Raw genomic sequence first — 25,299 nt, 5'->3', positions numbered from 1 at the left:
CTCAGTGCAACTATCAGATTAAGAATTTATTCTAAAGACAGGGTAGAACATCAAGGGCAACATTATATTGTTAACACACAGCACTGGCTGCAAATTTTGCAGTTGTAAAACATGGATTTTAAAATCGGACTTTAACCCTAGCTATTCTCTGTGAAATGGTTCAGTGCTGATTACATTGTTGTAAACAATACATGTGCCTCCCTTGAAAGAGGGCAAAGCTTTTAAGCTGGTTTTCAAACTACAGAATAGGGATTTTAGAAATATTACCTAGAAAGAAATGTTTCAGTATTTCATTCAGTTTCAAATCACTTTTACTCAAATGATTCATCAGGCACTACTTCACAATAATCCTAATTGGATAGATTTAGTGTTCATTCAGTATCTTATACATTGTTACTAGGAGATATTTTCTGAAGACACATTCTCAGTACAGTACAGTACAGCTAAATCAGTGTGTGCCATGGGAATGAAATAAGTAACTATGAAGAGAACTGTCATTTTATGCTAGCTCTTCCTCATGTTTCAACTTCTGAATCATCCTTTATTAATCAGTCACAAACCCATGACCAATAACCATTTAAAGGGATTAAGTCTACACTGGACAGAAAATGCACGATTTTAACCATGTAATATCTATATTGTCATCTTAACTTTTTTAAAAAAAATACAGTAATCTCCACCTATTGGATCCTGACTCACCAGTGGGTCTGATAATCTCCAGAATTTTCCCCTGCACTATGGAAGCTTTAAGTGAACATAGCATTGTCAGAAGATGGATATGAATGACAGAACAGAGCATTTAATTTCTGCCAGCCTTTAGTGCATCCTTAACTAATGAAACCTGGAGAAAATATACAGGATTAGGCATCCCACTCCACTCCCCCCACTTTTTGGTGTGGGGTGCAGTGGCAGCCAAAATTGTGGCACCCCAAAGCTCTGTGCACAGTGCAGCCAAACTGATCACACTCCCCTAAATCTGCCTCTGTGGTGTTCCTGTTTGTGTAGAGTTTACAAGGAATCCCAAGGGATTTATCTGCCCTCAGCTTTATAATCACTTGTAGCACACCTCCTACAGATACCACTGGATTGCCTCAGAAATAAAAATTTCCCTGCCTTCCAACTCAGAGCCAGTATCAGCGATAGTCATCTGCTAAACATCCTAGCAGGCCCGCCACCGGGATCCACCACTGGCTCTCTTTTTGTGGCTAGACAACCCAAAGTGTCAGGCAGTTGGGTCTCACTGCCATTTAAATTTCCCGCAATATCCAGTGCAACACTGCCAGCTACCCAGTGCTGCTCCTGCCATCCCAGCACATGAACCCATAGATGAAGGGCCACAACCTGTGCTTACCCCTATCCATGTACACAGTGCCAGATTTACGTATAAGCTAAACAAGCTATAGCTTAAAGCCTCACTCTCTTGGAGCCTCCAAAAAATATAAAGGGAAAAAACCTGGATGTACATTTCCAAAATATAAGATAAAAAAACAAATAAAATAAAACCTACTTTCAGCAACAGTGTTTTGTGTTGTGTATTACTTTGATAAAATACATATTTTGTTATGTGCAAATGGCTTTAGATACCTATTAGGTCCATAAATTACCATATAGCATATATTCAACACAAAAAACAGCGACAATTTGTTGTTGACAAAGGACAACTGGATATATCAAAGGCCCCATCACCTTCAGTGGCTTAGGGCCTCATCAAACCTAAATCTGGCCCTGCATGTACACATTTAGGAAAGAATATCAAGCCTGTTTCTCTGGAAAGGCGCTTCTCTCTATGTCTCTCCTCGGGACAACCATATGTGACTAGCAACTTTTAGGACTGGCTTTTGAGATCTCTAGGTCAAAGACCTGCTTGTCTGGAGTGCTGCACGGAGGTGCAAACAGAAGGCCAGAAAGCAGCACCTGTTTAAAGTGGCCTGCCAACAAATGCCGTTGCGACACTCGCAGCTTCCTCCACGCCTCTACACAGAGCCATTAGGTTGGCAGCCGAGGAGGACAGCGGGACTTTCCCCTCAGCCAGGTACTTTACAACCTCTCCATATTGTCCTTAGGCAGCCCGCTGCCCCCCACTCCCCTCGCTTTGGGAAGGTGGCCGGGGTGAGCAGCGAAGAGGCTTTGGCTCCAGGGGGCGTGGCGCCCACTCGGAGCGGGGCGCGGCCCCTTTAAATGAGAAAACTTTTTATCTAGTGCGCGAGACTCCTCCTGTCTCCCCCCCCCTCACCACAAGCCCCGATTGGTTTAGGAGGGCAGCTCCGAGAACCCACCTCCTAGCTCGCTCCCCATTGGCTAGCACTCATTGCCGATCAACATAATCCCTTCCTCCCATTGGCCCAGGTACCCTGAACCCCGCCTATTCACCGTAAAGGTAACCCCCCCCGCCTGAGGTAAGAACCTCGACGGGAGGGGGAGGGAAGGGAAATACGCGCAAACGCCACAGAAGCGAATTTGCGGAGTTGGTAAAAGGAGGGCCGCGGCGAGGTTCAGCGTTCTTACCGATGCGCTGCCCCACGGGAGAGCTGAAAGGGTTGCCCAGGAGAAACTCCATCGCCGCTGCCGCACAGCTCAGAAGAGATCAGCTGACATGGCCCGCGAGAGCGCGTCACGTGACCTCCTCGGGACCGAGAGAGGCGTGTCCGCGGACCTCTCTCCCACCGCCGCCCTCGTGACGTCAGCGCCCCGGCGCGTTCCAAGCTGAACTTCAAAGGCGATGTTGTTGGGGAGCTTCACGGAAGGGATGACTCAGCGGGCCAAGGGGAAGAGCCCGATCCCAAACATGCTCGCCAGGAGAGCAAGCCCTAATGTGTGTGGGACTTGCTTCTTTGCGAGCATGCTTGGGAGTAGAGGTTTTCAGCGGAGAGGTCGATTGGTTTATGACGGTGGCGGGTGACGTCACAGCGGATTGTTAACTGGGACACAAGGACGCCCACACTCTCTCCACCCCTGCCCTGTGGTCTAATATGTTCCTTAGGCAGTTGCTGCTTTGAAATAGAAACGTGGCCAGTGCGGGTCTTTTGCAATAGTGCCTGCGGGTTTCATAGATCGTTGTGGCGCCTGCCAAACGAAATTGTTTTTCCTCCGTTACCATCCAGACTAAAGAAACACAGGAGCAAAAACCTCAGCAGCTGCTGAAACTGTAGCAAACTAGTTTGGAACTACTCTTGGATTAAGAACAGGATACAGATATGATTGCTCACTGGAAGGACAGATCGAGAAGCTGAGGCTCCAATACTTTGGCCACCTCATGAGAAGAGAAGACTCCCTGGAAAAGACCCTGATGTTGGGAAAGATGGAGGGCACAAGGAGAAGGGGACGACAGAGGACGAGATGGTTGGATAGTGTTCTCGAAGCTACCAACATGAGTTTGACCAAACTGCGGGAGGCAGTGGAAGACAGGAGTGCGTGGCGTGCTCTGGTCCATGGGGTCACGAAGAGTCTGATACGACTAAACAACAACAACAACACAGATATGATTGGGAAAGATGATGGGCTTCTTAGCCTGGTGCTGACTAAAATATAGTTGGAGAGGCAGGTTTGTCTGTTAACACAGCAATTAAAAACATGCATAGAAATTTTAAACTGCTTCCAGCATTCTCGGTCACTAGAATTTCCTTTCAGAGTGTGTTTAAATCTTGCCTAACCACAAAAAACCTCACAAACAAAAGAATCACCCACAGGAATGTTCACTTGAAGAGTAAATGGTTTCCAGATTTGACAACATACAGTATATAGGTGAACCATTGTGTTCTTCAAATGAACACACTAGGATTCCTCATGGCTGTTCCATATCTAGGCACTGGACAGTATTTCAACCTGGGCAGCAGAGGAGGCACAAAGTCATTCAGAATCACCAAATTTGTAGAGTTGGAAAGGACCCTGAGGATCATTTAGTCCTAGCCCCTGCAATGGTGGAATATGCTGCTGTCGCATACATGGATCAAACCTGCAACTTTGGCATTATTTTAAAATATTTATATGCCACCTTTCTGAGTAGCACTCTTCCAGAGTAGTTTCATATTAAATTTCAAAAATAGTAGCAATGAAAATGCGTAACATAAAACAAAATAGTACGGTAGTTCCAAAGAACCAGTAATTCATGAAGAACAGGTTAGGAAAAAAGGTCTCCTAGCCAGTGTTGCTTATGTAAAGACACCTTCTGACAAAGTCTTAAGAATTACACAGAAACCCAATTGCAATCAATGAGTTAACACAGTGACCGTTACTGGTAAATCACACTGCTTGCTTTCAATCTAAAGAAAACTGGTGGAATGAGTGAAAGTAGAAAGATAGTTATGGACTATACTGAGGTATGTAAAAATTACCAAATAGAGAACTTATATAGTTGTGAAGTGTGGGGTTTATGAACAGGGATGTTGTAAAACTGATTTTAAAAAAATAATAAAAAATAATTTGCCAAGACCAAACATCTCATAGATGAAATATTGGTGGTCATGAGGCATATGAAATTAATCAGGATTCAAGTTCTGATTTTTTAAAAAGTTTATATACATTAGCAAAACATTTATACAATGCAACTTGGACTAGATGGCAGGAAATAACAAATGTAAAAAAGTATGAGGGGTATATCCAAAGCTCTCCAGTACCAAATGTCACACAACACAGATTATACAAATGTTTACAAATTTTAAATAAAAATACATCAGTACATTTATCTTTTAAAAAGTCAAGTTTGCCATAGTGCAGATGGCAGAACTGCAGTAGAGCCCCTTCGACTGTTTGACTCAAAGCCAAATGTTACACGTCTCCTGTAGAAAGGAAGTTTCTGACAATTATCCAGGTTTAAAGTGATTGCGCCAGGATTCTCTTCAAAGCTCAAATGTTACTTGAGACACAAAAGGCTCTGTAAAAATCAAGACGTTAGCTCCCAGCACATGGGTTTGTTTACAGAATAGCACCTAATACAGCTAGCCTGTCCCCCTTGGGATTAACTAGGGAAAACTTGTGAAGTGAGAACCTTTTTATTAAAACGTTGCCAAGAAGTTTGGAAAAGGTGGGCAGAAATAGTTTTCATACACTGAGCCTGTGATCCTAAAGTGGGTGGAGCACGTGGAATGCAAAGGTGGTTCTATTGCCATTGTCAATTCCCTACTGGGCTTGAGCCAGTTGGGCGGAATGTGGGTAGGGGCTTTTAAACTGCCAAGACCACCCTAGGGGTCTGAAGACAGAGCATGGAATTTATTTATTTAATTTGCTAGTCCTGGAACCAAAATTATCCCACTGTCTGCCACTTTTCAGTTTTCTAAATAACAAGTGGCAAGGGAACCTAGGGCAGAATATAAAGTTTTCAGTTTTTGTTTCCATCCACCATCCAAATCCCACCGCTACTATTTCCTTCATTGTCAGCCTATGCTTGAAAACGGCAGATAAAATGCAATTCTGGCAGGGTATCCAGGTAAAAACACATAGTTCTCGTTTTCCATACATGGTTGGTGGAGGGAATTTTTGCTTTCATTATAGCTATATACAGAAATATACAATATAAATTAATCTACTACAGATGCAGTATATGAAAATGTTAATACACATGTTAAAAATACCACACTTCATCCTAGGTGTGAGAGAAGTGCTTCCTCAAAGAGGCACTCAAAGCGCTAAATCCTGTGACTGGGATAAAGGACCTGCCCTCTCATTGTCTTCCTCTCAGCTAAAAGCCCTTAAATTTCAGCTTAATCACTGCCTCTACAACACACATTTCAGCACCATGAGCGGAGGACCACGTCAGTTCACTGCTGGTGATAAGCAATTATAAATCAGTATGTGAACTGTAAGGGAGCTGGAGGAGCCCCGGCCCTCAATCTTTTATGGTGTTACCTTAGGTACTAGTTTTTGAAGGGTACTGGGGGTGGGGGTAGAGAGACAGCAGAGGGGAAGAGAAATTAGCTAAAATCAGGAGGAGTTGAAAGTAGGGCTTGTGGATCCTCCTCTTTAGAATATCCCAGCAGAGTTCTAGAATATCACAATCCATTGATTAGTTACAACCTGTGAAGAAGTAATGCAGGCTTTCACTAGGATTTACTACTTCTCCATATTAAGAAGCCCTTGTTTCTCCTAAGAATTTGAGAATTCACTCACCACACCTGAATCTGTATTTAGCAACCTACTTACAACTGGAAGATTTAATGAGGATTCCTGGTGCCAGCACAAGCCCTCAGCAAAACACTATCCCCTCAACTTTCTTTCCCACCATTCTTTTAACAACATGCAAGCCAACTCTTCAACCAAACTTGCTTGACTTTTCCAAGTAAAACAAATTCATTAAAAAAAAACCACCCCAACCATATTAAGGCTAATCTATCAAAATATTTCCCAACTCTAATTGTAGACACATCCAATCTGAGACAAAACCGATTCCCACAAATTGCGGTTGAAACTTTTCGTAAAATCAAGCGAAATAGTTACAATTCTATTTGATATATTACAGACAGAAAAACTCAAAGCCCTATACATTGTCCTCTGGAAGAATACCAGGATAGTGTATCTGTACACACTTCAGTTACTTGGCAGCATGTCACTTCCCATTATCCTTTTCCTGTCAGAGTCCAGGCATGATGTATGCAATGTTGTCCAATGTGTTTGACTGGAAAGGTGGCCGGGGGGGGGAGAGAGAAATGCATATTAAATTGAATCAGTATCTTATAAAAAAAACACCAAGCATGCCTTTGACATTAATGCAGCAGAACAAATGACTTAGGGAAAACCAAACCCTTAAAGACATGACGAAGGGAGACAGAGTGCTTCCTTTGGAGATGCACAAAAGCCTGTGGATCTTTCAGAGGTACTGGGGAATATTTTCATTTGCCCTGGGCTTTGATAGCTGTCACTAAGCCAATAAAGAAATATTTCAGCACCAATGATTTTATGGCACCCAATTCTATAGAAGCCAGAGCCACAGCATTTGGCTGGCCTTGGTATCTGGACTAAAATCTGTGGTCCTCAGGACTTACAGCACATGAGCAATAAGCTCCATGATGCCTGCAGGGGTTTACACCCAGGAAACTAGCCCTAAGATTGCAGTTAGGTCCTATCTAATTCACTTCTGAGTAGACAGTAAGACTGGGTCACTGACTGTGTGCTTTATCTTTGCTACTCATAGCCAAAATGGCCACATACTGATCACAGAGACTCAAAATGGCAAGACTCAGCCCTCTGTGGAACTGGAAAGGGGAACAGATATCTTCCTGTAGTTCTGTTGTAACCTCCAAAGCTCACTGCAAGTCTTAAGAGATGATTCCCCACTGCTTCCTCAACTCCAAGCTGGAGAAGAAAGGACAATGGAACATTCACCATGGTGAGCGAAACTGGACTGCTGCTCAGAATTAAGTTTTACTGATTTTCTGCTTTTTAGCACTGAATGTATTAGCTTGCTGCATTGTGCTTTAATTTTTAACACGGAAGGTGCCTTGAGCATCCTAGAAAAGGCAGGATATGAATATTTAACATAAATTCAAGACATGTTTTTATAAAATTGCAGTTCTTACATAACACAGCCGCCTGCTGGTAGAAAATATTAACAGCAGGTTGCAAGAGGGACAGGCCTTTAATAAATGTTTCAGCTGCCTGGGACAAATGAAGCAACTCTCCACATAATTAGGTGTGCTCCACAGCCAATGTGCTGTGATGGTTAAAGGGTTAGTTTAGAATGGGGGGGGGGGGGACTTGGGTTCAATTCTCATTAGGTGAACTTGAGCCTGCCACCATCTCTCAGGCTAACCTATCCCACAGGGTTGATTTGATAAGGAGACGGGGGTACCATCTATGTTGCCTTGCATTCATTCTAGAAAAAGTAGGATACAGGTGCCATATTGTTTTCTAAAATGCACTATCCTCTATTTTTTTTACTTTACACAAGCTTTCTTTCAATAACAAAATCATTATTTATTTATATTCCACCCCCCCCCCATGAGCTCAAGGTGGCGTACATAGTTTTGCCCCTTCTTGTTTAATCCTCACAACATCCGTGAGACTTATGTTAGGCTGAGAGACATATTCTATTCTAAATATTCTATTCATATGCAATGAATACAAAATCTGGTATGGAGTGTATATTGCATCATCTCACATACAAAAAAAGTGTGCTTTGAACACAGGGAAAGGTGGGACTAAAGTGCAACAAGGAAGACGTGGACACCACCAACAAATTACATACAAACTGCATGTTCAACCCAGACAATGGGTGCCAGTATTGCACCCTCCATATGTTGTAAAGAATACAACTCCCATTGTTACTGACCATTGACCATGCTTGCTAGGGCTGATGGGAGTTACAGTCCAACAACAGTTTGAAGGCACCACACTGACTACTCCAGGACTAAAAATACATGATTGTGCAGAAGGAAAAAAAGACAACTTGAATCCTGCTAAGTTCAATCAGCATTTCCTTTCTATAAATTCCTTAAGCTGTGAGAGAAGAGGGTACTAACACGGGAGTATCCTACATATAAAGCAAAGTGCTGAATCTGTGCTACAATTGTGGAAAAAACCATGCCTTTCATGGGCAGAGGGAAGCTGTAAGAAATAGTGTGAGACCTTGGCATTCCAAAACAACACAGAACTTACCAAAACGTGTTTGGGGCAGCCATTTAGTTCAGGGAGCTGGGACGTCAGGCATGCCAAAGGGCCTAGAGCACAAATGATTGAATCTAGGAGCACAGATAAACTTCCTGATACAGCTACCATACCCTGGGAAGGAAAAAAGGAAGTAGTAGTAAGAGATTTGTCTTGATGTCAGTTTCTTATCTTTGTCTTAGGCCCAGCACAGATTCTCTCATTCTCATGGAGCTGGCAACTCTGATTTGCTTATTGAAGCGCTCTTCCCTTAGAAAAGATGAAGCTCAAATGCAGGAATGAAAGATCAGAGATGGAAGATATACTTTCTCATTTTTGAAGTTATTTCTGGCCACTTCTACTCAACACACCATGGCTGCAAGCCTGCGCCCTATGTCTAAAGCACCAGGCAGAATGATAAATATGGGAACACAGCAGATGACAAAGCAGCTTTGCGCAAGATACCAGTAAGGTGCTCCCACCTTGTATTCCCTTACTGTGATGCTTAAATGTTTGATGTGCTGCTGCTGCTGTCCTGCTGTGCACTGTACATACAGTGTACATACAGCTTCCATACAGTCATCATGACTACAAGCCACAAATTAATGGCTATATGAGGGGTTGGAAAGCCTTTCCAGCTCAAGGGTTTCATTCTGTTCAGGGTGGGGCAGGGGACACATTCTAGCAAAGGGCAGAACAATTAATGTAAATCTTATCTCTGTACAAGAGGCTGGTTTTTTTGAAACTCCCCTCAAGTGCCCATCCAGGCAAGCAAGCAAAAGTCCTTCTCAGAATTCAAGGACTCATTCCAGCCAGACAAAAACAAGCAAGAAGTCTATCAAGCAGGGCTGGAGAGAGGCATCGCCGGGGAAGAGGGTGTATGGCTGGGGAGAGTCCCAAGATTCACGGACAGGACTGGAGGGTTGCATTTGGCCCCTGGGCTTAAGCATCCACACCCCTGGGCTATGTTAACCTTCCATGTTCAGAGGCAATAGATCTCAGTTTCATATCCCAGCAGGGTTTCCCAAACTTGGGTATCCAGCTCTTTGTTTGTTTTTGGTCTGCAACTCCCACCATCCCTAGCTAGCAGGACCAGTGATGGTGAGAATTGTAGTCCAAAAACTGCTAGAGACCTAACTTTGGCGAAACCTTGTCTTATACTAAGAACATAAGAGGAGCCTGTTTAATCAGGCCATTCTGGTCTCTATTCAGTGTCCAACCACATACCCATGGGAAGCCCAGAAACAGAGCCTGACTATAGCAGAAGTAAGTCATATAAACAAAGTTGGAAACAAAAAAATCACCTGAAAGCAAAAAGTAAATAAATAAAGAATACGAATAAAGGGAAATGTACTCAGGAATTGTATACCCAGACACGAAATGTAGTTAAACTAGTAAATGAGGGTAAAATCAATTTGGGTGGATTGTTACTTCATGCTACTTTACAATGCAAGAGCTTTTCACTCTTAATGGATTCATCATTTCAGGGCAAACTGTTTGGGTGGCTGCCAAAATCCCCATTTGGGCATTTTAATTTAATGTCATTAGCAGTAATGCAGGGCGTGTCATCTTGTTCTGCAGAGGCAGTCATCCCAGAATGATGCCATGAAATGGCTGCGGGTAGTTTGTATAATAGACTAATGTGATCAACAGTTTCCCTCTAATCCCTCAAACACAGCAGTAGCCAAGCAAGAGCTGTGTCTTATATGTATTTTGGAAAACATTTATTCTGCTTTATATATATATAAACCTTAGTTCAACCAAACATCTTGACATAGAATTGGAAACCATGAGGTTTTTTTTAATGATGGCAACTCAGGAATGAAGCTTGCTTAACCTGCAAAAGTGGAGTCTTGATACAGTGGTAACACAATTCGTTTCAGGGTGCCATTTGCACCCCAAAAAGTCCATAAGTAGAGTGTCGCTACTGCACGTGCGCTATAGAGTGCAGTTCACTTCACGCGTGCTGCGAACCCGGAAGTAACCTGACAAGCCGCAACATGAAGCAAACGTAACATGAGGTAAGACTGTACACAAATAAGAGCCCTTGGAGTAAATAGTTTGTTCAATGTGGCACTGAATGCAGTATGTGGAACAGGCAGACTTGTTCAATTCAGTTTATTCCAATTAGTTATCTGAACTTCGTGAATAAAGTAGCTCTGCTGTTTAAAAATGAAATGACTACATTCACGTGCGAAGGTTCCTGCACCTACCTCTGTCTCCTGTAGCCTGTGGCCAATAAGACTTAGAGATTCACCCAGTAATTGCAGATGTGCAGCTACATCTATGGGATCCGTTTCAGGAACTTTGACAGGTGATGCAGATAACACTACAGTGCTAGATGGAGACTTCTTATGGGGTGAAAGTGCCCCTGTTAGAGAAGCTGAAAACAGAAAGGAAAACACTTATTTCTGCATTTTACATATTATGAAAACTCTGCATCAACTGCACAGTTTACATAGCCAAACTGTATGGCCATAGAAGTTTAGCCCACACTATTTCTTTAACTTACTTTATTTTTAATGCAGTTTTATTTATTTATGAATCATCTCTTACATTTGGCTCTAGCTGATTCACAAACATACCACAAAACAGCTTAAAAATAGTTTTCAAAACACTACAAAAAGCAAAAGATAGGTGTTCATTTTTTACTGTTCTAAACCTTTCCATCCAGAGAGAGAAGCTTGTTGAAACAAAAATGTGTTCAACTGTTTTGCAGCTACAGTAGCAACATCCTTAAGGAAACTGAGAATCAGTCTGTCCTTAATTATTCAGGTTTCACATTGTTGGCCTAATTTGTACAATCTATTGGGAATTTGCTCCAACAGCATTTGTCGAGCAGCTTTATATTCTGTACCATATACCACATGTGGAATAACTTTCCCCAGAAAAATATTTTAAGTGCAGATCTTAGATTAACTCCTGAAAGCAAGCATAGTTTAATATGGCCTTACTTATAGGTTTGGAAGTCCTGTGGATACCCAGGTATGATTTTGATTAAACTGCATTCCTAAATATTTAAAGTCCTTAAAGTATTTGAAATTACAGTGGTACCTCTTTTAAGAACTTAATTCATTCTGGAGGGCCATTCTTAACCTGAAACCGTTCTTAACCTGAGGTACCACTTTAGCTAATGGGGCCTCCCGCTGCCGCTGTGCGATTTCTGTTCTCATCCTGGGGCAAAGTTCTTAACCCAAGGTACTACTTCCGGGTTAGCAGAGTTTGTAACCTGAAGTGTTTGTAACCTGAGGTGCTGTAACCCGAGGTACCACTGTAGTATTACTGCCTGTGTATGTGGCCTAGGCCTTTTATCAAGCAAATTAAGTTTTGTTTTAGCAATAGATCAAAGGTAGGTGTTCTTTTTTTTCAAAATGAAAATGAGGGTCCCTCATACTATGCATGGATGAAGATACAAAGGGCATGCCATCTGCATAAAGCAACATGGAGGGTCTGCCATCTAAAGCTGTGTGGGATAAATACTGAGGATCTTTGAAGATCCTGGATTACACGCACACTCATAATGGACTAACAGACACCCTCGTCTTACACTTGAACAGCCTCATTTTAAGAATGGTATGTAAGAAACAGTGGAATATAGAGGTTACCTTTCAGTTTTGGTGCACCCTCTGATGAGGTTGCTTTCCTCTTCACTGTTGTAGCCTCTGCTTTATTCTGCTTGTGTTGCAAATACTGCGCCTTCTGCTTCCAAACCTGAAAAGAATAGGGAAAACAAAACTAGTGTTTAAAAAGGCATCATCAGCTGTCCAACCATACAGATGGAGCAATTGTAAAGCATGTCTGGCCGTGTGTGTGTGTGTGTGTGTGTGTGAGAGAGAGAGAGAGAGAGAGAGAATGAATGAATGAATGAATACCAAACATTTCCCATTTGCAAGCAGGGGTAGGTGATATGCAATACACAGATTTGGAAAGTAATAAATACAAGAACCATGGTGGCAGTATTCCAGGACCAAGTCAGTTTTCTGCCTACACATGTCATTTTCTGTACAAATGTTTATCAGATATTTACCAGCTTATCTTTCTCCGGAAGCTGCTTCCAAACTTCTGCCAGCTTTTTGCTCAGATCACCAAAATCTAACGGGAAATCAGAGAAAGTAAGCCATTCAGAGAAAAGCAGAGATTTTCTATGGACATTCAGTTAACTACTTGAACCATTATAGGACTCATTGCTTACAATACACATGATGCTAAAATATCTCATTATTGCCTGTATACATGGAAAAACAATCCATGGAACAGTTGCAAAAAAAATCACAGCGAGGAATTTGAGCAAGAACATAAGAACGAGCCCTGCTGGAACATACCAGAGACCTAGCTAGCCCACCTCTTTCCCCCACAGGGGCCAACTACATGCCTATGGAAAGCCCCCTAGGAGGACATAAGTGCAGCACCACTCCCACTTTTGTTCCCCAATAAACAATATTTAGAGGCATACGGATTCTGGAGGTATCACACAGCCATCATGAAAAGTAGCCTTATTCTCCATAAATTTGTCTAACCCCCCCTTTTAAAGCTCTCTTACATTAGTGGCTGGTCTAGTCCATCCCACACAATGTTGTAATGCATGTTACATGGTCAGGATTTGGGACAAAAAGTGGAAAGGAGCAGGAGCCAAGAAATTCAGAATTCTATGCTTGGGAGGATATGTGACAGAAGAATGGAAGGTAATTTCTACTGCTATACATATATATTTGGCATTTAATCCTGTCATCTACCTAGAGAAAAAATATTGTACGTCTGCCTACCCTCCCTGCTTGATAATCACACCTTGACCAAGCAGTGAAGAATGGCATTTGCATTACAACTCTTAGTGCCATTTTTATTTCTGCTGCCACTTTAATACCAAAGAGACTGTCCAGAATGATTGGTTATGTGCTTTCTGAAAAAGTGTATTGCTCAGATTCATAATGGGAACACAGAGCCTTCGCTGGAGCAGGCAGAGTTCTTTCAAACATTTAAACATTTCTTCTCCGCAGCTTTCGTTTTGCAGTGGCCCAATGGGCAGGATCCAACATCATGCCAGTAAAGATGCCAGGCATTCCCCTACCTATCTCTCCCCTGCCTCTCCTTTCCAAAAGGTCCCCCAATTCTCTGGAGCAGATTTGGGGGATATACAGATGGGCTGCAGGGGGAAAGAGAGAAAGTGAAGTGCAGTGTGTCCAAGCGGGATGCCACAACTGGATATCTCCCAAACCTTACCGGACACTTCTATTACCTATTCCTGGATGCTCAGCCACAATGTTCACACGATACTCTTTACAGAATACTTGGTAGGCAGACATGTTCTTCTTCTTTGGCTAATCAGGAAGAGGAAAAAGAAAGCAAGAAATTTCTGTTGGAATATGTTGTAAAATATTCAAGCTCCTTTAGAAATCCCCAAAGAAAATAATCTCCTGGTGCATTCTCTTAGACAAGTTAGGAGTGGGTTAATTTCAAGCCGACTTTTTGTATGATGTATGTTATCTAGTTACTTATACTCATACTCAGTCCTTGAGGTCATTGCTGGAGACCTCTCTGAGTGCTAGTGCCAAATGAGACCCAGAGGATGGATATGAAAGAGAAGGTATTCTCTGTGGCAGCACTGCATCATCCTTCTCAGAAAGGCATGCCTGGTGCATACTTGGTAACCTTTTCAGTACCAGGCAAATACTCTTTTATTTTCCCATGCTTTTTAATGGATTTTTAATCAGTAGATTGCTTAGCATCAAGGTTATTTATATCAAAAAGAAAAAAAAAGTCAATGTAAGTCTGATTTAAATCAACTGATACTTCTTCCTATTTCCTAAACAATGGTGGAAATCTCACTATTAAAGCATGTTAATTTACAACTAAGCAATACCATTTGTTGTTACTATTTTTAATGCATTTTTACAACTTATATATACATCATACAATATTCATCATTTATCTCTTATCTTCAGACTTCCCAGTCCATCTCTCTTCATGGCATTCTAGGTAGTCTTTTGTCAGCTGCATATTCTATTTTTCCACCCATTCCTTTAGTTAGTGTGTGTCTTCCTTTAGTTAGTGTTATCTGCTGCTCACATGTGTTCATTCCTACTTGTAGGTTAAATTGACTATTATACCGTCTAGGATACTCTTCAAAGCACTTCCACCCATCTTATCTGTGACTCATCCTAATTTCAGTTACTAATTCTGTGTATTCTATCAATTTATTCTGCCAAATTTCTTTTGTATCTCTTTCTTTCAATTTTTTTGGATATACTACTCTAGCTGCGGCAGTCATAAACAATACCATTTAAACCACTCTTTCTTACAACTTGCATTGCTTTGTTGCACTGTTCCTTCTCTACTGACAGCTAGAATGTATTTAACCCCTTCCCACACAGACCATCTTGGCTATGAGTCCTGGGAGACTTGCTCCCTGCCTTGCAGGCCTTTCTCTACCTGGCCTGGGAGGACAGGGCTGTGACTGACTCCTGCTACAAAAGCTGAGGCTGCTGAACAGAATCTTGGATTGAGGCATTGTTTAAGTGGGTTTTTTTGGGGGGGGTGTTGCTGTTATTTTTTTGTATCTTTATTTTGTATCTTATGAGTTATGTGGAAATGGTTCAATTTGGTTGTGCACTTTTTGATGTCTTGTTTATTGTTTATGACTACTTTTGCTAGTAATTTTTTATATGTTGTAAACCATGGCTTGAGTGTGGTTTAACTTTAGAAAGGCAGCATACAAGTAAAATAACCGATGGACTGATATTGGGTCTTTCTTACAATAAGCCCCATACAGTGGTGCCTCGCAAGACGAAAAGAATCCGTTCTGTGATTCTCTTCGTCTAGCGGTTTTTTCGTCTTGCGAAGCAAGCCCATTGACGGATTAGCGGATTAGTGCTATTAGCGGCTTTTAGCGGCTTATCTGCTGATCGGATCAGCTGATAAGCGGCTTAGAGGCTTAGAAAAGGGGGGGGGGAGGAAAAAAAAACAGCAGGAACTCACAAGACATTGTCGTTTTGCGAAGCAAGCCCATAGGAAATTTGTTTTGCGAAGCACCTCCAAAACGGAAAACTCTTTCGTCTAGCGAGTTTTCCGTCTTGCGAGGCATTTGTCTTGCGGGGCACCACTGTAACAGCATACAAACAAAGTTAAGTATGGGGATATACTGCACAGTGGGCATTTTTGTTTTCTCTTCTTTCTCTTCTCTTTCCTTCACTCTTACCTTGATAGGTAGACGTCTGAAACGTACCAGGCAGACTACAGCAATTTATTTTCATTAGGTTAAATTGATATGCCTATGTTTGGCAGGTAGAATATACATATTCATATTTCAGAAAGGATCCAATTGGTTTTTCATTTACATAAAAGCCTTTTTTTCAAACTCAGTGTGGGCTATATCTCACTACATCATGACTTAGTATTATTAATTTCCATGGGTATACTCTGCATAACTTAGTTGGACAGCATCCTGTATCTGGTAGAGACATTGACTGAACTTAGATATTTACTGTAGGGCCAGTGTTCGAAACTCCCATTGTTGTAGTTGCATTTTGCAACAGGGAATTTCATTAGCGCGAGCACCTTCTGAGCTCTGGGAGCAGTACTGAGCCTAAGATTTCAGATTAAATCTGCAGAGTGGAAAGAAAGGAGGACCTTTTTCTGCCTCCCCACTTCCAGCTACTCTCTGAAGACCGGAGAAAAGACCCTCTTAAGAATATTAGGGTGGTGGGCAGGGGAAGGACTAAACCATGTGAAAAATGGGCATAATATTTTAGTTGCCGTTCATTCATTTTCAGCTTTGTATTCTTGTTATTAAAAAAGCAAGCCTAGACATTCCATTGTTGCACTCATAACCTAGATTTAAGGTGCCATTTAGCTCATAGCTTTCATATCTGTTTCTAACACTGTGTAGGGCTATCATGCTTCTATCAGGCTTAATCATTATTGTTATTATTATTTATAGTTATTATTGAAGAGAAACAGAGTAGATATAATTTTTAAAAAATGCAGTGTAAACAAAAAAACCCTGATTTATTACAAATGTAGATTTTTATCCACACTGGGTTTTTGTGCATTTTGAGGTTTTGAGTTTAAAAGTTTCAAAGCCTATTTGTATTTAACTTTTATTGATTTGTATCTGGTATGTTGTGTTTTATACTGCTATTTTAAAGTTTCTTATTTTATTCTGTAATTGTTTTGCTATTCTCATTGTCTTTTATCAATGTTTATATACATGACTCAAAGAGCTTCAGCTACTGGGCAGTACAGGGCTGCCATCAATGAATAAAATAGTTACTTTTACCAGCTACTTTTACCTAAATATTTCTAAAGCAGAAACCAATTTGTTTCATTCAGGGGGGCGGGGGGAGGAGAAGTGTACTCCTTGAGAGTGTTTCTGCTTATCTGCAGTTCAGGAAGACAACAATCAAGATAATTTATATATTTGGTTGCTATTTCTGAAGTTAACTAACAAAACTGTAAAGAACACTCTAGCGCCCTCTATTTTGGGAACAACAGTCCTCAGCATTTCTAATTACCCACTTGTGCTGCCACTTTTTCCTTTTTACCTTTTCTTTGTCCATTTTTTCAACCTTCTCCTTTTCTTCTTTCTTCTTCTTCTTCTCACTCTGGCCATCTGTATGGAAAACAGGTGGCGGTGGAGGCGGTGGTGGTGGAGGGGCAGGAACGGCAAACTGCGCACTGGTTGGAGAGACTGGGAGTGGAGCTGTTACTTCTGCTACTGCCAGTGAAGAGGAAAGCCCAGAACTCTTCTTGGATTTGGAATGCTTCTTTTCCTTGTGTTTCTCCTTGTCCTTCTTCTTTTTGCTCTTCTTTGATTTCTTCTTCTTCTTTATCTCCCGGTACGAATCGTCAATTACTAGCTCTCCAGCTTCCAGTTCACCTCCAGAGGACGAACCTGATTCCGCTTGTGGTTCCAGGCCTGAAAGCTCAAATTCACTGCTTTGGCTTTCAGGGAAGAGAGGTGTGTCTGGGCTAAAGCTCTCAGCAGCTGGAGAGCGATGCGGATCCTTCTCCAGTGGTTTGTGCTTCTTTCGGGATGATTTCGAAAAGCCGTGTGAATCATGAGTTGGGAGAAATGATCCCTGTTCGTCCCGAGCTGACTTCTTAGAGGATTTCTTTGTGGCTGACGGATGTGGAAAGGGCTCCTCCGTTGTGCTTCCCCCCTTCTCCTTAGGTGAGAGGATGAGTTTCATCTTTAAGCCATCAGGTTCACGCAAGGTCAACATTTCAGTGTTCACATAGGGGGGCTTCACCTTTTTGGACTTGTGGAAAGCACTTTCATCCAAGGACAGGTCACTGCTACTGCCACTCAGTTTTTTCTTGTGGTGTTCCTTCTTGCCTTCTGAATGGCCAGAGGCAGAGAGTGAAGAATGAGATGACTTTTCAGATGTTTTCTTCGAGGACTTGGAGCTTGTGGCCAAAGGCGAGGTGATGGCCTTAAGCAGATCCATGGCAGTGTCAGCAGAGGGTGGGCTTGTCACTACTTTTTTCCTCTTCTTTGCAGACGATTCCAAAGGCAGGGATAACTCAAATGAAGAAAGTTCTGAAAAAGTTCAGAGAAGAAGGATCAATGGAAGTATACCCAGCAACAAACCCATCTTCACTTGCACACCGTCATAACTTCACGGCCTCATGTCCGGGTGAAGATATTCGGTCTGGAACTGCTAAGAGCTATCCTACTGTAAATCAATTTTGGTTTATAAATCAGTGAGGCCAATTGGTGAGGCTGAAATATAAGGACACATTGGTTTTTAAGAGGCTATTTTGTTTCTGGTGTATTCAGTAATGGTTGGCAGCTCTTACCTGACCTGTGAGTGGTGTCAGTGCAATGTTCTGGGAGAGGGGAGGTAGCAGTGATAAACAAACACACTGACAGCTGATCTTGCCTCTTCTCCTATTGGTAAGCCAGTGACACCTGTGATGGGAGGCCAGGTATGAAAGTCGACTTACAAATAAGTTGGTGAGGCTTATTTGACAGCAATACAAAACCAAGTCTCGACCGAGGCCTGTGGAATACTCTGCCAATAGATTTATCAGCACCTTCCGTTTCAACCTTTAAATGCCTGCTGAAAACCTTTCTATTCAACCAGGCTTATTCAAGCTATTCAGAATGCCTATTTCCATAACAGTTACCTGATTTTTGACTTTGTTAAATTGTATTTGTTGTTTATTGTATGGTTTTATGTGTGACTGTTGTAAGCTACTCTGATGCTATTTATGAACAGTGGTATATAAATATTTTTATAAGTAAATGAAAATAAATTAGCTGTCAAAGTGAATATGCAATATATACAGCTGCCTCCCTTTCACTGATTGGCCTCTCCCTTATTTATCTTTAGACTGGAAGCTTTATGGGAAAAGACCTGGCCTCTCACTTTACCTCCAGGAAGCACAAAGCCTATTGGCAGAACCTTAGAAATACAAATTGAACCTTAAAATCACCTCTCAACTTTTCTCTTTTGCCATATCCTTTCCTATGTTGCTTCCACTCCTACCTCTGTAATAGTACTCATTGGAGTGCTTCCTCTTCTTCTTATAAGTGTCTGTCCCCAGCAAGAAAATGTCACTTTCCTGCAAAAGAAGATAACAGCATTTTGGAAAGAAGAAAAAGAAGCAAATAATGAAGGCATATACGTATTCATTTCTAATACAGATGATCATAGAAGTCACATTAGCTAACAAATATGCTCTCTATGGCATGGCATTTCTGTGCTTTGAAACAGAAGATGGTCTGCGTTGCCATGTGAATTTTAGAAATGATACTCTCAAGAGAAAGCAGAACTTCCCTGTTTAAGAGCGGAAAACAACTTTTCCAAGCTGAAGATTTAGAAGAAAAAAAAGCAAAGCTCAAATAATCACCTCTAGACTAATAGGAGAGATTTCAGGTCAAAGGAAATGTTTTGAGGAAAAGCTGTCTGTGTTATCATCCCCAGGGAATTGAATGAGATAGATCACACCTCATTATTTTTCAGGCTACCTGCAGAATCAGGCAAACAACAACCTATCAGTTTGCATCCTGCAACAATATAATGATGACCTATGCATCCAAAAGAATAATTTCTATTCTGTAATGATCATTCAATCTCTAATTCAAACAGCAGTTTAAGATGAGTGGATGATAAAAAGTTACATTCATCTCATCCTAGTTTTTAGAACTTTTACTAAACTTTCTAAAATAGGGAAATAGTATGACTTCTACATCTGTTTCTATAACCCCAAGAATCCTGTTCTCTCATTTCTTTTAATGTGGCATTTACTACCAACAGAGCAGTTCAAATTGGGCTGGGAGAGGCAAAGTTGGACTGGCAAGCTTTTCCCATTCTCTTCTCAGACTCTCTCACCTTCAGCCTCTTCTGTGAATTTTTCCTGACCTGAGCAGCTATTTCCTCCTCTTCTCGAAGCAGGTCCTTGTAGGAACGTTTCTTTTCTCGCTGGGTTCTGCCAGCTACTAGTCCCACGCCATCAATTCGGTAGCTCTCTAAGCAGTCTGAAGGAGGAAACACTGGCGTGGTCAGAAATAATCAAGGCACGCTCTCACAACTGTCACTGTGGCCAAAGATAAAACACAATGCACAAGAGGAAGCAAGCAGTCACATACACACACATACACACAATCTACTCACTACTGTAAAGCACTGCCCCAAACCTTTAGGGAAATGCTTTAGGCTGCCATATCAAAGGCTTTAGTTTTATTCCTACTCTTGGGTTTCCCCCCCTTGGATAGCAAGAACTGAAAAGGCTTCTCAGCCAAATCAGGACCTAGGCATCAGTGTTGTGCTGTGTTGAAGGTCTGGATCCAGGCCCCAATCCAATTATAATTCTACGGAGCTGACAAGGGTTAGGAAGTGTCCCTTGTGGCCAAGCCTGATAAAAATTAATCAGCACTTTGGAGCTTGTGAGACTCATGTTTCAATCCAGGTACACTTAACTTTCTGAGTACAAGGGAGGGATCTGGAATGCTGCAGAAACCCAATCCATGCAGGACACTGGCTTTCTTTCCTAGTCTCTCACTCCACGGACTGGGGGAGTTGTACTTTCCTCGTAACACCTCTCAGATTATGAAACAATCCTACCTTCTTTTTTCTTGGAGTCATCATAAGCCATGGTGGTCCTGCAGGGGCCTGGGAATGTGTTGCCACGCCTGGGCTCCTTCCCCCGTTCCCGTCTACAGGACAAGGTCTAAGAAACAGAGAATGAGAATAACCCTCCCATAAAGTGGAATCATAATGCAGAAAGGGACTGAATGAAGATTTTTTTTTTAAAGAATGAAATGGGAAGCAGGAGGGTGAAGTGGTGTGCCTTCTCAGCAGTTTATCTTTATCCTCCAGACATTCCAGGGCTTGGAGAAAGATCCCAGATTCAGCAGGCAGTTTGGTTTAGCTGATTTTCATGTTAAAAGGCAGGAGAGGAATGTTTTTTAAGGTGAGAACCAAGCCTCTGTTCCACTAGTTTTAAACAGATTAACACCATGTGATCTTTTTCAATGAAACACAAGGACAGTGACCAAATAACTATATTGGGCTTTTTGTATTGTTGCAATATGTTCAGGGTGAGTACTGTATTGAATCCTGCATTTTTTAAAGGAAAGTGTGTAAGAGCCATGGAGATGAGGGAATGAGTGTTTTATAATCTCTTATTCTAGGATAAAGTGAATTGACTGGAGAGAAGAATTTAATTTTTCAGTCCTGTGTGATGTTCAACGATATCAAACTTTAGAAGCTAGTGATGGTGCAGCAATAGTAGGCATTAGTCCTATTATTCCCACAGGTGTTGTTCAGAGTACCAAACTGGGGAAGGAAAAGGGAAGGAAAAGGAGGAGAAAGAGAGAAGACTGAAAGAAGCAGTCCTTTTTCCAGGGCCTCTGCAGCATTTCCAGTCTCTGTCACCTCAGATGCTCAGGATTTCCCCAACCTGCCTCAGGAAGGATACTGATTCAGGAAGTGGGGCACTTGCTATTTCTGTTCTTGAATAATGCTTTATCCCCCTTAAAATGACAGACATGCAATATCTCTCAAAGCATAGTTGTGCAGTTTTTATTTTGAGTCTCACAATAATTTAAAAAGATTCAGCTCCTGAATAAACATGATTTCCCCTGTATAAACTATTTGAATTTTGAATGCATTTATACACAGCTGTCATAAAAATGCCAAATTAAAGCATAGGCTCTTAAAAAGGGGGAGTTTTGACCTCCTTATAGTAATGTATTTTACAAATAATACAAAAATACAAGATGTTAACCAATGTCAGCTGTTAGAGATATTAATGTAAACTAGTGGGTTAAGTTCCTGAAGAATATTTCAACCTGTGAATGGAATATTTCATCTGATGAAGAAGACTTTGAAGAAAAGTTATCTGCATATTAGAATTCCCTCATTAATTGTTTATGATGCATTCATAACAAATTCACTAACAGAATAAAGGGAGCTCACAAACCTTGCTTTTGCATATAAGCTAGAAAACAACCCTCTGCTTCTTCAAGTACCATACTTAAAGGTCAGGCCACACACAGACAATCATACAATAAGCTGTAACTCAGCAGAATTGGTCCCTGTACAAAGCAGGGCTCCCTGGTTATAGGCAGAAAGGACTGAACGATTTACAGGATTGACAACTCAATTCTATGGACACTTATTTAGCAGTAGGTGGGCTTGAACAAAGTAGGATTTACTTCTGAGTAAACACTTGGAGGAGGACGCTGCAAGTCCTGTAAAAATGGGTGTTCACAAGCAGCGCTTGCAAGTTACCTCTCAAGTGATTTTAACAACCCCAGCAATTTAATTTTGTTACATCATGCAGCCATCTTTCATAGGAATACTTTTGAGGCTTCCAACTTGCCAGTAGTGGATAGGCTATCAAGCATTTAACTACAATAGTTATCAGCAACAGTTTTAAATGACATGGTGCCTGGAAGAGTGGTATACCACAAGCAGTATGGGAACAGTATCACCTATACCATGAAGTCCACACAGGCGTTGGTTATTTATGTGAAGAAAGGCATCCACCCATTACTCTACTGCAAGGGACTTACAAAGTCGCATGATTTTATAAGATCAGAAAAGGGCAACTTATGTTTCCAGTGTTATTCTCCTACTAACAGCTCTATTTGTTCATATGTCTGGGTTAGCTCAGTTGGCAGAGCATGAGACTCTTAATCTCGGGGACACGGGTTCGAGCCCCAGTTGGGCAAAAGATTCCTGTTGGACTCTTGGTCCCTTCCAACTCTACAATTCTACTAGCAAGCGTCTGCTAGGGTCAGCAAGGGCCAGCCTAATAGAGAGAATAGGTGGACACCCAAGCCCTTGTGGAGCACCACAGCCCCAGGCGGCAAGTCCTGGGCCAGCTCTTTACTCTTGACCTGGAGCCCAACCATGCCCCACTGCAATGTCTGCATTTCTCCCCCATTCAACACCAGCCTGGCACCATCCCATTCATTCATTCATTCTGGGCATCCAATCGGAAGCTCCACAAAGGCCACCGAGTTCGGAGCCCGGCAGCGGAGCACATTCCGGCTTGACACAAGTCATCACAAAAGGATGCCAGAGATCCAGGAGCAACAACACCCCTTTTGTCTGGGGAAATCAAATCAAATAGTTTTAAGAAGTAGGGAGGATCGTTTCCATCGCTCCCGACAAAGGACAATGCCTCGATTATGATCGCCCCAGTGGCCGGAAAACAGCAGCGGGCGGAGCCTGCGGGCCGCTGCACGGAGCAGCATCCGAACCCAGAGCTGGCAAGAGCAGCGGCCAAGCCCGCGTCGCCGGCCGCTTCCTCACCTGCGGCTGCTGCCCATTTCTGAACTGCACCTGGTCCAAGCGGCGCAGCGACGCCCTCTGTCGGCAAACCCCGCTCGCCCCCGGGCTGCCCAGGCGCCACGCCCACTGCGCATGCGCACCCGCCCCTCGAGGGGGTGGGGGCAAGGACCCCGCGCGACCCCTTTCCCGCCTCCTCAGTTTGAACTGGCCCCGGCCGTTGGCCGCCCTGTGGCCCCTCGCCCTTCGCGCGCTCACCCCAGGCGGGCTTCAGAAGCCTCCGGAACGGGGCGGAGGAATTTGTCGACGCAGCGAGTGGCGGCGGGCAGATAACGGAGCGACCTGCCCCCTCCCGGCAGAAGGTTGCCTTCCCTCCCCCGCGGCGGAAGGGGGTGGGGGAGCGGCCAGCCTCAGATCGCCTCGCCGCTTCGAGCGGCCGCCATCTTGGTGTGGGAAAGGGACGCCCGCCAGTTTCAGCCGCTAAGGCGAAGCAGCCGAGCGCCGAGCTCCTCCGCTCTCGACTCCGTTAAGAGTGCAGAGGCTGAAACCTGGCGCCGAGTACATCGATTTGCCAGGTGTTTGGGCTTCTGCGAGCGAAGTACAAAAGCCGGTGCTCAGGATGCTATCGAGCGGAGGTTCTAGGACCCTTTTGAGTTGCGATTTTTATTATTCTTCAGAAAATAATAAAAGCAAATGTACATCAGAATCTGGGGAGCCTGTAGTTCAATCCTAGGCATGCCTGCTCGGAATCAAGTCCCCGTAGATGTACAGAAATGGGACTTTCCCCCCCAGTTTTGTGCAGAATTTCGGTAACTACAGTTGAATACAGTGGAATTTGCTTCCTAGTAAACCTGTGTAGCGTTGCTCGTTCTTAAATACAGTACGTGAATACAAAGAGGCATTTGCTAGTGATTTGTCTTTTTGTTCAATTGAAGGCTTCCTCGTGTACCTAGACTGCAGTTGGCGGTGTGGCATAGGTCTCACTACGATTCTCAAAGGAGGTTTAAGCAGTTATGTATAGGGAAAAACAGGGAACTCAACCTTAGCCCAATTTGTGATCAGCTCTTAATTGGATCAGGACGTGGAGCAGGTATGGGAAAATAAGAGGAAGGAATAATTTAACCTGAACTCTCAGGCATACTATGTTTCCCTCGGTGTCCAATAAGAGAATGTTAACACCCCCCTTTTTTCAATCAAGTTTCACCCAGTGTTTACTCTCTGTTGGGGTTCACCACTGTTGCTACTCAAAACTGAAAAATGTTTACACTAGCACATTACATCATTACTAACCACTTATACATCACTCCCCCAAAAAAGATGAAACGTGTTAGCAAAAAAAAAAAGGGGGGCACAAATTTGCACATCATGATTTATCTAAATCTATGCGCTTCTCATAACAAGTAAGGTAAAGGGACCACTGACCATTAGGTCCAGTCGTGGCCGACTGGGGTTGCGGCGCTCATCTCGCTTTATTGGCCAAGGGAGCCGGTGTACAGCTTCCGAGTCATGTGGCCAGCATGACTAAGCCGTTTCTGGCGAACCAGAGCAGCGCATGGAAACGCCGTTTACCTTCCCGCCGGAGCAGTACCTATTCATCCACTTGCACTTTGATGTGCTTTCAAACTGCTAGGTTGGCAGGAGCTGGGACCGAGCAATGGGAGCTCACCCTGTAGCAGGGATTCGAACTGCCGACCTTCTGATTGGCAAGTTCTAGGCTCTGTGGTTTAACCCACAGTGCCACCCGTGTCCCTCGTAACAAGTACTACAATTTATGTTGTTGTTTAGTCGTTTAGTCGTGTCCGACTCTTCGTGACCCCATGGACCAGAGCACGCCAGGCACTTCTGTCCTCCACTGCCTCCCGCAGTTTGATCAAACTCATGCTGGTAGCTTCAAGAACACCATCCAACCATCTCATTCTCTGTCGTCCCCTTCTCCTTGTGCCCTCCATCTTTCCCAACATCAGGGTCTTTTCCAGGGAGTCTT

The 25,299-nt window shown here is 42.8% G+C and overlaps 2 protein-coding genes and 1 long non-coding RNA gene across 11 annotated transcripts in view; 1 reads left to right on the top strand and 2 right to left on the bottom strand.

Moving 5' to 3' along the window:
- The window catches only part of TOM1 (target of myb1 membrane trafficking protein), a 31,187-nt gene extending 28,341 nt beyond the window's left edge, over positions 1-2,846 (bottom strand). For 3 of the 5 annotated variants that reach the window (XM_083462180.1, XM_083462182.1, XM_083462181.1), the window contains exon 1: positions 2,506-2,665. In XM_083462180.1, the coding sequence (XP_083318306.1) occupies positions 2,506-2,557 (52 nt within the window). In that variant the 5' untranslated portion in view covers positions 2,558-2,665. Of the gene's footprint in view, positions 1-1,914; positions 2,071-2,505 lie in introns of those variants that run through there. The other 2 variants (XM_083462183.1, XM_083462184.1) reach the window with 2 other exon arrangements.
- LOC310687309 lies at positions 1,966-6,308 on the top strand. Its single transcript, XR_014516378.1, has 2 exons — positions 1,966-2,032; positions 3,102-6,308. It is a non-coding gene; the product is annotated as an uncharacterized lncRNA (long non-coding RNA).
- Positions 4,492-23,838, bottom strand: HMGXB4 (HMG-box containing 4). 5 transcript variants are annotated; one of them, XM_083462170.1, is made up of 11 exons: positions 23,574-23,838; positions 20,640-20,745; positions 19,908-20,112; positions 19,062-19,137; positions 17,112-18,109; positions 13,808-13,889; positions 12,602-12,666; positions 12,180-12,285; positions 10,788-10,957; positions 8,587-8,709; positions 4,492-6,607 (listed from the first exon to the last, which is right to left on the bottom strand). In XM_083462170.1, the coding sequence occupies exons 5-11, from the start codon at positions 18,015-18,017 to the stop codon at positions 6,563-6,565; spliced, it is 1,497 nt and encodes a 498-aa protein (XP_083318296.1). In that variant the 5' UTR covers positions 18,018-18,109; positions 19,062-19,137; positions 19,908-20,112; positions 20,640-20,745; positions 23,574-23,838; the 3' UTR covers positions 4,492-6,562. The 5 variants fall into 5 exon arrangements, with proteins under 5 accessions (XP_083318296.1, XP_083318294.1, XP_083318295.1 ...); XM_083462168.1 differs by having other exon boundaries at positions 19,908-20,053; positions 23,574-23,813; XM_083462169.1 differs by lacking the exon at positions 20,640-20,745 and having other exon boundaries at positions 19,908-20,053; positions 23,574-23,792.
- Between the last annotated feature and the right edge of the window lie 1,461 nt (positions 23,839-25,299).

The sequence above is a fragment of the Podarcis liolepis genome (assembly GCF_965112155.1).
Source record: "Podarcis liolepis genome assembly, chromosome: 10".
NCBI classification, from domain to species: domain Eukaryota; kingdom Metazoa; phylum Chordata; class Lepidosauria; order Squamata; family Lacertidae; genus Podarcis; species Podarcis liolepis.
Note: the sequence above shows the minus strand (reverse complement) of the source record. Positions and strands in the feature narration are given on the sequence as shown.

Excerpts from the sequence above, each read along its gene's own strand:
- HMGXB4 (XM_083462168.1), bottom strand. The coding sequence starts at position 20,670 with ATGGCTTATGATGACTCCAAGAAAAAAGAAG. Across the intron at positions 18,110-19,061 it reads CAATGAGTACTATTACAGAG|AACTTTCTTCATTTGAGTTA; the intron begins GTAGGAGTGGAA and ends GAACTTTTTCAG. Across the intron at positions 12,667-13,807 it reads GGCTGAGCATCCAGGAATAG|ATTTTGGTGATCTGAGCAAA; the intron begins GTAATAGAAGTG and ends ATTTCCCGTTAG.